The sequence below is a fragment of the Schistocerca cancellata genome, chromosome 1 (assembly GCF_023864275.1).
Source record: "Schistocerca cancellata isolate TAMUIC-IGC-003103 chromosome 1, iqSchCanc2.1, whole genome shotgun sequence".
NCBI classification, from domain to species: domain Eukaryota; kingdom Metazoa; phylum Arthropoda; class Insecta; order Orthoptera; family Acrididae; genus Schistocerca; species Schistocerca cancellata.
In genome coordinates, this window is record NC_064626.1 from 378871706 (window position 1) to 378884122 (window position 12417).

Below are 12417 nucleotides of genomic sequence, written 5' to 3' on the forward strand. Positions count from 1 at the left end.
GCATGGGTGTGTGTGTTAGGTTAAGTAGTGTGTAAGCTTAGGGACTGATGACCTTAGCAGTTAAGTCCCATAAGACTTCACACACACACATTTATTCAATGGCAATAATTAGTATGAAACCACCACGACTCAACACAGTCCCCTGCACATTACAAAAGACCGGCCATTGTTCTTCATATGGCGCGGGCTCATCACGGACAGCGGTACATAGCCTGCAACGTGCTCCCGTGCTGGCTACAAGGGTGGTAAGGAGTCCTTGTGGTAGAGCAAATCATTCATCCAATAGCACGTTTGACAACTGCTGAATGGCCGTTGGTGTAGATGTGGGCGTACTGCAGTATGTCTTCTCAACGCATCCCACATGTGTTCAATGGGATTTAAGTCGGAGAAACGGTCAGGGCAGTCCTTTTGTATATTCTCTCGTTCCAAGAGCTCCTCCATCTGCAATGTTCGACGCGGTCATTCAAAAAAATGAAGTCAGGGCCGAATGCATCCTCGAAAAGACGCCCATGTGAAAGGACTACAGTGTCATAATAATGAAATGAAATGCCGTCTGGTTAGCGCCTCCCGTCAGGTAGGCAGACTGTGCAAGTCTTTTGAGTTGACGCCACTTCGGCGACTTGCGCGTCGATGGGGATGATATGATGATGATGATGAAGATAAAATCGCCGACCCAGCTGGGAATCGAACCCGGGCCCCTTTGCACAGCATTCGGCCACGCTGACCACTTTTTAAATTTTTTTTTAAATTCTTTGGTGATCTCATTTTGTTCTATATTGTTCGTTGTATTTGTTCGAGGTGGACGACCCATGAGGTTCTTCGGTGATCGGTTCACTCAGTTTTTTTTATTACAGAGAGTAGCCGAACCTCCGACCGAACACGCTGAGCTACCGTGCCGGCACCACTTGGCTATCAAGGCGGCCGTCATGATAATGGTAAACGTTCAGTATACTGTGTTTAGCCCGCGCGGCTAGCCGCGCGGTCTAACGCGCTGCTTCCCGAGCGGGAAGGCGTGCCGGTCCCCGGCACGAATCCACCCGGTGGATTAGTGTCGAGGGCCGGTGTGCCGGCCAGCCTGGCGATGGTTTTAAAGGCGGTTTTCCATCTGCCTCGGCGAATGTCGGCTGGTTCCCCTTATTCCGCCTCGGTTACACTATGTCGGCGATTGCTGCGCAAACACTGTCTCCACGTACGCGTATACCAGAATTACTCTACCACGCAAACATTGAGGTTACACTCGTCTGGTATGAGACGTTCCCGGGGGGTCCACTGGGGGCCGAACCGCACAACCACCTTGGGTTCGGTGTGGGGCGGCGGTGAGGTGAGTGAACTGCTGTAGCCTGTTTTGGGATTGTGAACCACTGAGGCTATGGCGAGGACGGAGCCTCTCCGTCGTTTCTAGGTCCTCGGTTCCATACACGCAATACACAATACCGTGTTTAAAGATTTAGAAGTCAGCGTGCACATGTAACCTTATATCTCGCCACACAAAAACACCTGGACCACCAAAACGACCATGTTAGACAATGTTGCTGGGTGCATTTCGTATTCTCGCCTCTCGCCGTATGATGGTATGTCCAGCATTGCCTAGACTTACATCCCATCGAACACATGTGGGATACCTTGGGGAGACAAGCACCAACGATGATTGAGCAGTTTTCAACCGTGCTAATACAGGACTGGAACGCCTTGCCACAAAGACTACTTACCAACCCGGCGTCCTTGAGCGCGTTGCAGAGCATACAATGCCGTCCGTGGCCATCACACACGCTTTTAGGAGCCATGACCCGTCTTTTGTAGCGTCCAGAGGAACATCATGAATCGTGGTGACTTCAGTGTAATTATTGTCTCTGGAAAAAATCATTTCTGTTGATCTCATTGCGTCTTTCTTTCAGTTATCATCTGTACCATACTACAGCAGTGTTCTCCATATGTGGTCCAAGGTTCATAGAGCTGTGTTACTTGGAAGTTAACTCTTCATGCGAAAGTTACTTTCGTCCTTAAGTTTTGGACACCAGTGTAGACTGATAAGCTGATGACGGGTAGAGAGGAATTAAACTTATTTTGGCCAGTCGCTACAGTGTTGTTGATGAGACTGACGGCTCGTGGCCTGCCCGCAGAGCCGGCCGGCCGCCCCCGCGGCGCGGGCGTCATCGTGGCGCCGCCCGCCGGCTGCTGGTGCGTGCAGAGCAGCGCCTGCGCCGCCGCGGCGCGCGCCCCTGCCGCGCTGCTGAGGGCCGCCGCCTGCGCCCCCGGCGACGCCGGGCCCTACGTCTGCTGCGACGAGCTGGCGCGCCGCCTGCCCTTCACGCAGAGGCCGCCCACCGTCGAAGACAACGACATCTCGCACGACAGCCACGCGCTCGACCTGCCGGACCTCTGGCACGCGACTGCGCCCGGTGGCCACGAAGTTTCTTTACAGGTCCCCTTCCGACAACGCGGCACCGCTTACCGTGTGCCTGCACCTGCGTCTGGAGGCAGAAGCGACGCCACATCACAGCCGTGCGACAGACGAGTGTACCGACCGACGACTTCTTCCTACAGTTCGCCGCGCTACGACGGTCATCACAGCTTCGATTACGATAGGAACCCTGGCTATTTTCGTGGACCGGACGATGGTTTCATCAGAATCTCGCCCACAGCGACGCCGACGTCACCAGTGAGAACTATTAGTGACCCGTATTTCTCTGGAGCGACGAATCCTCCCTTATCTTCCTGGAATCTCAGTCCTACAAAACCGCAGACTCAGTATACTAACAACCGCGGGACCACGAAAAGCCGCAAGAATACGGCTCAGCGCGAAAGCAGCACACGAACACCCCATTTCAAGCCTGCTCTGAAAGAAGAATCCACGTCTTTCAGCTCTTCACAAGAAGATGACTCCCCATATCGCGGTATCGTCGAATCTGAAAGACGCCACGACACCGGCAGTGTACCTCAGGACAAGCCAGACAATCGTGACGAAACTCCATCGCACGCACAAACTCCCGATTTCAAGGAAGAACCCAGGCCTCTGAGCTCTCCATACGAAGGTAACCCTCCACATCGCGGTATCGTCGAATCTGAACGACGCCACGATACCAGCGCAGTGCCACAGGAGAAGCCAGCCCATCGAGACGAAACTCCACCGCACACACAAACTCCCCATTTCAAGCCCCCTGTGAAGGAAGAACCCAGACATTTCAGCTCTCCACATGAAGATAACTCGCCACATCGCAGCGTCTTCGAATCCGACCGACGCCACGATATCGTCAGAGCACCACAGGAAAATCCAGCACACCGCGAAGTAAACGAACCTGAACGAGTACACGACACAGCAGCAGTGCCGCCGGAGAAGCCACCAAATCGTGGTCCCGACGAGTCAGACAGGTGGCGCAACACTGGCAGAGTACCGCAGGGGAGCTCACCGCATCACGGTCTCACCGAACCTGAACCACCCCAGAATACAGACAGAGTAGCGCAGAGGAAGCCACCACATCGTGATGCTACTGACCGTGAGCGACAGCACGGCAGAGGCAGAATACCACACGAGAATCCACCGCCTCGTGGTCTTCCCGAATCTGAACGACGACACGACACACGTCGAGTATCGCAGAATTCACACCCAAACCCAGTACCCGACTGGCCGCACCAGATACACGGCCCAGAGCATCCGTTCCCTTCCAATCCTCACCACCTCCACCATCAACACTCTGACGGTTATCATCCCCATTCATTTCCAGACGTCGAACATTCCCAGACTCTGCCAGAGCACGAGAGACGACCAAACCCTATACCACTTTTGCCTCCTGAGTTTCTAGAAAACGAAACAGAGTCGACACCCTCAGAACACAGCAACGACGCAACGGCGACGAAAACGACGACAACAACAACAACGACGATGAAGACGACGACGACCACATCAACCAAGAGGCCGATGAAGGCGATTACCACCACGACGACCACGAGCCGGGCGCCATCTGCCTACAATGACGACGCTATCGTGTTCCCCGATTCCGCAGAGACTGTCAACCACGGCGGAAAGCGCTGGACGGAGGAACGCGCCGTGGATAAACACCACCAGGCGAACAATGGTGACGCCAAGCATCGCGGGGACCCGGAGAAACACCCCAACAGGTCGTTGCTGCCCAGCGAGTGCGCCACGCTGCTCGAAGACCGCATCGTCGGCGGTAACAAAGCAGAACTCGGCTCCTTCCCCTGGATCGCCAGGCTCGGCTACTCCGGTGAGTAACAGACGCTGTTACGAAGCGGCATTCAGTTTATTTATTACTGTAACTTTTCCTGACTTGCTTCACTCTGAAACTAGCCTTCAACTGGTGTATTTTAGTTTTTTTAGACCTGTTTATACATGACATTTAAAAAAAGGTGTTCCACTTTCGCACAGGAGATACTATAATAGTACTGGTTTTTTACTTTACTTCTTTACTAAAGCTCTTTCGCTACTTTAGTTAGGTGGCAGATGATACATTCGAGGGTAATCCCAAAAGTAAGGTCTCCTATTTTTTATAAGTACATAGACCTGTTTATTTCTACAATGGTTTACATCAGTTTACAGCTTGAACATTTAGCTATTTTTCGCCATAATCACCATTTCTGTCGATGCATTTTTGTAGACGCTGTGCCAGTTTTTGTATGCCCATGTCATACCAGCTCGCCGCCATGCTGTTTAGAAAGTTATGAACCTCTTCTTTCAAATGGTTCAAATGGCTCTGAGCACTATGGGACTTAACATCGGAGGTCATCGGTCCCCTAGAACTTAGAACTACTTAAACCTAACTAACCTAAGGACATCACACACATCCATGCCCGAGGCAGGATTCGAACCTGCAACCGTAGCGGTCACGCGGTTCCAGACTGATGCGTCTAGAACCGCACGGCCACACCGGCCGGCTTTTAGAGTCTCACAGTACGTGTCAGCGTTAATTGTGGTCCCAGCGATTCAGCTCCGACGACGAGGTGAAAGAAGAGGCCGGCCAGGGTGGCCGAGCGGTTCTAGGCGCTTCAGTCTAAAACCGCGCGACCGCTACGGTTGCAGATTCGAATCCTGCCTTGGGCATGCATGTTTGTGATGTCCTTAGGTTAGTTAGGTTTAAGTAGTTCCAAGTTCTAGGGTATTGATGACCTCCGATATTAAGTCCCATAGTGCTCAGAGCCATTTGAACCATTTGTAAGAAGAGGTTCATAACTTTCTAAACAGCATGGCGGCGAGCTGGTATGACATGGGCATACAAAAACTGGCACAGCGTCTACAAAAATGCATCGACAGAAATGGTGATTATGGCGAAAAATAGCTAAATGTTCAAGCTGTAAACTGATGTAAACCATTGTAGAAATAAACAGGTCTATGTACTTATAAAAAATAGGAGACCTCACTTCTGGGATTACCCTCGTATGATCATTCAAATACACTACATCGAGATTTGTAGAATATACTGAACGAGATGGCGCAGTGGTTAGCACATTGGACTCGCATTCTGGAGGGCGAAGGTTCAGACTCGCGTCCGGCCATCTAGATTTAGGTTTTCCGTGATTTCGCTCCAGGCAAATACCGAGATAGATCCTTTGAAAGCGCACGGCTGATTTCTTCTCCTTGACGCAAACCGAGCTTGTGCTGCGTCTCTAATGACCTCAGTGTCGATGGGACGTTAAATCCAGTCTTGCTTTCTTCCTCTTGACACCTATAGGATATCCGTGATTTTAAACAACTCTGCTAGCACAGTTGATATTCTGCACGATGTGACCGACTTCATTGCTGCCTATAAAAAGTTTGTCATTATCGTACAGCTATACTACGTTCGTGATAAGAATAAACCTGATGTAAATATTAGACTATGTACTCTTTCGCGTTCGCTGGAATCTCACTGGACTTCGTTTCCCGTGGCGGGAAAGCCAAGTTATCTCGAGTGCAGTCAAGTACGATAATAAGTTCTATGTTGTGTGTTTGGTGCACATCGATTCAGCGATAATACGCTACAACAGCTTGACCGGCGCATTTTAACTTGGACAATGCTGTCCAAGCAGTGGGTATAACTAACCTGAGGTAATGTGAATGGATGCAGTTAAGACGCCAAAGAGACGAGCAGAGACACAACATAGCTTCTAATGTCATTTAATTTGTATACAGAATGAAATAATATACGGCAAATCGCCAGTAATATGCTTCTTAGGAGACCAGTGGGGCCGACCGGTGTGACCGAGCGGTTCTAGGCGCTTCAGTCTGGAACCGCGCGACCACTACGGTCGCAGGTTCGAATCCTGCCTCGGGCATGCATGTTTGTGATGTCCTTAGGTTAGTTAGGTTTAAGTAGTTCTAAGTTCTAGGCGACTGATGACCTCAGATGTTAAGTCCCTTAGTGCTCAGAGCCATTTGACCCATGTTCTTAGGTAACTTAGCACTGTACTTGAAAATACGAATGATGAAAATTCCTATCTTAAACATAGGGTAATATTTCTGCGTGACTATGTGTGACGAAAAGTATATTGCAGGGATTTCATAGTACAGTTAAATATTGAAAATGGTAAAATTTGAACTCCCTCCATATCTCAATCCGAGGCATACATTTCAGTACGGTACTGGAACTGCCATCTGACACGTTCATAACATCAACAACAAAATCCACGAGGCCACACAAGCGCCACGTTTCCTCCTCTTCTTATATGACGCACTGCTCTGCATCACGCCAGCCTTCGGCAGTGATGTATGACAAAGCTTCGTGCATTAGTTCCAGTACGACTTTCAACTTAAATATCTTGTTACTATTTGCGACAAATCACTTAACTTGGGTTCAAATTGCACTTGTACGGTAACAACTGTAAAAATGGAACATTTGTACGGTATGCTCGATGTCGTGGAAATTATTATTTTTCAAATCGCTGTGACTCTTATAACGCCACATCTGTGAAATAAAACAATGGACACAGACCAAATAAAGAGAATTTTATTTTTCATGTTTGTCCTAAAAATTTAATTTGTAATGTTTTCCTAATTTAAACAATTATTATTAACAATCTTTTATAAAATTTCGATGAGAAAGAATTTGCATATGCAATGAAAACTGGAATTTTGCGTGTGATATATAATTAGAAACAAGAAGTAGTGCATCTTTCATAAAAATGATGATTATATATGTATTAATTACCTATATAAATTACCTATGATATATGTACTAATCTGGAGTGGTTTTTCATTCATAAGTCTGCCTGGGCGTAGCATTCATACAGCAGAAAATATACAACGCTTACGTATATGCATACAAATTTACATATTTAAGATAAGGTAAATTCTATCATTTAAAGAAATATGTACATAAGCCAGCTGTCTTTTGACACTACAGGATGTTTTCAGTGGGGTTTTCACTGTTTCTCAACTGTTTCAGCCCTTGTTTATTTATTAATTAAATCGATAATAGTATAATGTAGTTAACCATACGGTATTGTATGAACTATAAGACGCCACGGCCTGTAATACGCACCTTAATTTTTAAGCAGTTTTTAAAAAATAACGTTTTTATGATTTTTTTTATTGTACTGCAAAACCATACTAAAAAATTCTTAATTTATAAAACCGAACTGAGCTTTAAAATCCTTGAAGATCGTTATCAGAACTTTCTTCTTCTTCATCCTCGTCGTCATACTTGTCCTCTTCATATATGTGATGGTATCCACAGCCACCGAGAACGTTACTTATGTCGCATTTCTTGAAAGACTTAACAATAATGTCTTCTCGCACTCTACACCAGGAATGTTTTATCCACTGACTACTTGTTTTATTGTAGGTCGTTTCAAAGCTTCCTTCGGCGTGAATTCTTGTCGGGTTTCATCCATCATCCATTTGTTTCATTCATCTCTTATATACGCTTTATATGGTTTATTTATCAAGACGTATAGAGGTTGCAATTGTGGAGGAAGTCCTCCCGGAAAAACAGCAGACTCTGTATTTCCCCGCCTCAGTTTCTCTTTCACAAAATTTTTCAAATGATTACTAAACTGATCTAGCACAGGAATGGAACTCTTCTTCAATAAAGCACCTTTTCTTCTCTTGCACACTCCGTTAATCCACAATTTCATACCAGCCTCGTCCACCAACCCTTGTCATGTTCGTGAATAACAACACCTGGCGGCATTTGAGAAGGTTTTGGCATTCTTTTGCGTTTGAAAATGATCATTGGATTAAGTTTGGTACCGTCAGCACAACATGAAAGGACACCAGTTGGTTCAAATGTCTCGGAAGACTATGGGACTTAACATCTGAGGTCATCAGTCCCCTAGAACTTAGAACTACTTAAAACTAACTAACCTAAGGACATCACACACATCCATGCCCGAAGCAGATTCGAACCTGCGACCGTAGCGGTCGCGCGGTTCCAGACTGTAGCGCCTAGAACCGCTCGGCCACACCAGCTGGCAAAGGACACCTGTGTGTTGCGTTTTTTCATATCCAATTGTTTTTGTAGTTACAGTTTTAGCACATTTCACGGCAACAGTTCTGCTACTCGGCACATCAAACGTCAGAGGAGTTTCGTGTTCAGTAATAAAGCGAAGCCGGCCGTGGTGGCCGAGCGGTTCTAGGAGCTGCAGTTTGGCACCGCGCGACCGCTACGGTCGCAGATTCGAATCCTGCCTCGGGCATGGATGTGTGTGATGTCCTTCGGCTAGTTAGGTATAAATAATTCTAAGTTCTAGGGGACTGATGACCTCAGAAGTTAAGTCCCATAGTGCTCAGAGCCAATAAAGCGAAGGGAGGCTAATATTTTCTCTTTGTACTCTTGTGGCATTTTCTGACATATTTTGGTTTTGGTTCGCATGCTAAGTCCATGACGCTTCGTAAACCTGTAGCACCAACCAACTCCACCCGAAGTCTGTAAAATTCCGCTGTAGAGCTAGCTCACGAGCGTGTATTTCAATCATTTTTTGTATTAATTCCAGTGCTATTTTGAGGGTGTCCTTGAATCCATTTCAATACGTTATCTTCTAGTTCTGGCCATTTTGTATTCAGTCCTCTATTTGCACATTTAGTCATCCACATTTTTTTTTCAGTTCTTCTTTACTAGCCCGCCAATCACAAATGGTTTTTTTTCTGTTGGTGGAGGGCTGAAATGCTATTCAGCTGCTCTGTTTCCATGTTCTGCTGCATGTGACATTACTTTCAATTTATAGCCTGCATCATATGAATACTTTTTATTTTTTTCCATTACGAAACTAGCTACTAACAAAAATATTGTACTGTTACCGACAACACAAATCACTTTCAGTTCAAGTTCAGTGGAACGGTAGACTGCAATGACACATCATAGGCTAGTCAGTGTTCTGGGTTTGTGATGGCGGGGCGGAAGGAGACGGTGTTCGCAAGTTTGTGAATTCCTGTAACTCATGGTCGTCGCATCGGTTGCCAGTTGAATCCAATGTTGCCATATTGTGACTGACGCCTGAACAATAGGGAACTAACGTGCATCGAGATTAAAAAATAGTGCATTGATAATGGCTAGGCACTAGCCGAAATCTGGATTTGCGTAATAAAACCTGCAAAAGATAAAGGATGACTGATTGCTGCACTCTATCATTTATAAAATATAAAGATAAGTTTCCTGCGGCATCGAATATATGGCCATTTTAAGAGTGGCGGTGATTTTAAAACAAACACTGGACATTTTTATATAATTTCGAGTATAAGAGGCAACTAAATTTTGGAGGCAATTTTTCGAAGAAAAAAGTGAGTTTTGTAATCCGTAAAACAATGTTCCCCTTGTATACCGCTGGTTCTCGGGAAATTTGGAAGCAGCGTGCCTTTTCTCCGGCAGGGGTACTGTCTTGCAGTTTTGCGTTCAACCATGAATGCTCAATTGATACTGCCAAACAGGTCACGCGCCAGAATAAGAGGAGGGAACCGTCGTTCGATTTTGGTGCGTAACGATCGCGTGTAGTCTCGTCGCACCTAAATTTCTTGGACAGTGATCAATTGTGAGTTACGAAGTATTACGTCGGTTGGTTGGGTAAGAGTTATTCTGTTTATTCGCAGAAGATGTACATGATTACATGCAAAATCAGTGTTAAGAAACAGTGTCGTCGTTCTTAGTCTGTAGGTTCCGCTGGTGGAATATACGAGGGTAAGTCAAAAACGTAAAGGGACTTTTTCATTTTCTCGCCGTAGGGCTTGGTAACATTGCTAGCATCCAGGGCCGAAATACTGTGGTCTGCAACAATTCTATACAACGTGTCATTCTTATTTCTGCGTTACAGTGTTGCCAGATCCTCCAAATTTTCGTTAGACCTTCCGATTTTTTTATTATTCCGGAAAATACGAAATTTTGTGTAAATCTTCCGATCTTTCTGAAATTTTGAGTGAATTTTTCGAAATTTTCCGATCTTAAATCATCGATAGTGTACGCTGCTGCCTTTCACATGTCTATCAATTCGATCACAATGAAACATTACAATAAGAATTACTATCGATGTACTACTACAATATTGTTTGGACGCAAGGGCAGGCGAAGCCTTGAAAAACAAACACTGTACAGCTGATGTATTCAGAATTTTGACGATTCAACAAAGAAGCATATGGGCAACAGCGCGTACAAGGGACTGTTACCAGGTGACAACATAAGCTTGTAGAAGATAGTGGAGTGTTGGGGTAATTCTAGTGTCCGCTTCCGACCGTCGGCTTTGACTAATGACGTAACGTGTGATTTTTTTGTTTATGCCACACATTGTAGTTATGAATGTTAAAATGCTTTCTCTGGATTTCTTCGTTACGCTTGTATTTTAAAAATCTGATGTACATTGTTTTGTTTTCATATTGTAATTTGTTTTTGGTATCTCTTGTTGATGAAAGTATTCGTGATTAATGACATTCCGATTTCTTACATAATTGCTTTTCATTATGGATGAGTCAGTTGTATTTACAGTGAAAATGCCCCTTGACAGAATGACTGACCGTAAATCAACCATAACATTTTTACGGTCAATGGGCGCTATTGCAAGATTTTGCAAGTGCAGTGATTGTGGTAATTATATGGCGTTCACAAAGGTTCCATTTTCAATAACTTCCGAAGAATATATGTGGAGGTGCAGAAAAAATATGTGGGGATCTATACTCAGGGGGACCTGGTTCCAAAGATCGAGGCTGAATTCAGAAGTAATAGTCATGTTAACTTAATACTCTAACTATTAATTCTTCTAAATGTGTCACACACGAAACAGCCGTTCGTGTGGCACTGTAGTTACTGGTTTTCATTTTGTAGAGAAGTATGCGGGGAATTTATGAAGTAAAGGGCATCATTGAAGGGGGAGGGTAGGGGTTACAGTTGAAATAGAAGGGTCACATTTTGGAAAGAGAAAATATGAAAGGGGGCATGAGTTTGTTGGGCATTGGGTTTTTGGAGTAGCAATTTCTGGAGGGCATTGTGCAGATGTTGTATTTAGGTAGTAGTAGCTTTATTCATCCATAGAGCCCTTTTTAAAAGGACGTAGGACATGTCAAAGTATTCACAAGTTTAGACCAATTTAAAATAAGCTAATTCGTATACACATATATTTACAGACTTCCAGTTAGACACACCATTCGATTTACTCCTGGTATACAATACTTTTTGTTTTACAAATAACTTATTAAATAATGTAATGCACACAGTTCATTCATATCTCACCATCAGTCACTGCACACACTATACACACATTGTTTCCTAACACTTCACTCACTACACACACAAAAACACACTAGTGATCTCTGGGCCATTTTCCGTACCGCAACTTCCCATCTGCTATTCTGAAAAACTGAGTCAGCATCCCTCCATAATGAGTGAGATGTTAATCTCAGAAAGAGGAAGAGGTGTTAGTATTGTGCTATGCATAGCTTGGGGGTAAGTATTTCTAGAAAGGAAAAACGAAGGATAAAACATAAAGTGAAGGCGTTATGTGGAATCGTTCCAATTCGTATAAAAGAACTGTTAACGTCTTTTATTAAAGAATATGTGGAAGAAGGTCCAATAGTAACAGCAGATGGGTTTGCTTCCTACAAGGGGTTGGCTAATTTCCAAGAATGATTGCCTATCGAAGTCGCGAGGTCCAAACGATAAATCTCGGACGTGCGATCCCAGATCGATCACGCGGCTCTGGTGGCGGGCATTATGTTTATGGTGGTCACTACAGCAATGACAAAAGAAGACCGTTACAAAAACACGTGTAAATACAAAGGAGATGACTTACCTTACTCGTCGTCGGTTTTGTCGTCATGTGAAAGTGCATGTGATGTGTACGCTACGGGAACAATTCCCTTTTTGCCATTAATTCGCGGAGGTATGTAAGTTAGAGCAACTAAGAGAACGACGGAAAACAGATAAAAATTACGATCACAAACAATTGATCATAACGACTGCCACCAGAGTCGCATGATAGATTTACAGTCGCACATTCGATATGTAT

At 45.2% G+C, this 12417-nt stretch overlaps 1 protein-coding gene across 1 annotated transcript in view; it reads left to right on the forward strand.

Moving 5' to 3' along the window:
- LOC126177474 (serine proteinase stubble-like) overlaps positions 1–12417 on the forward strand; it is a 382648-nt gene that overhangs the window by 277819 nt on the left and 92412 nt on the right. The window contains exon 4 of the mRNA XM_049924460.1: positions 2121–4223. Within this exon, the coding sequence (XP_049780417.1) occupies positions 2121–4223 (2103 nt within the window). The remainder of the gene's footprint in view (positions 1–2120; positions 4224–12417) is intronic.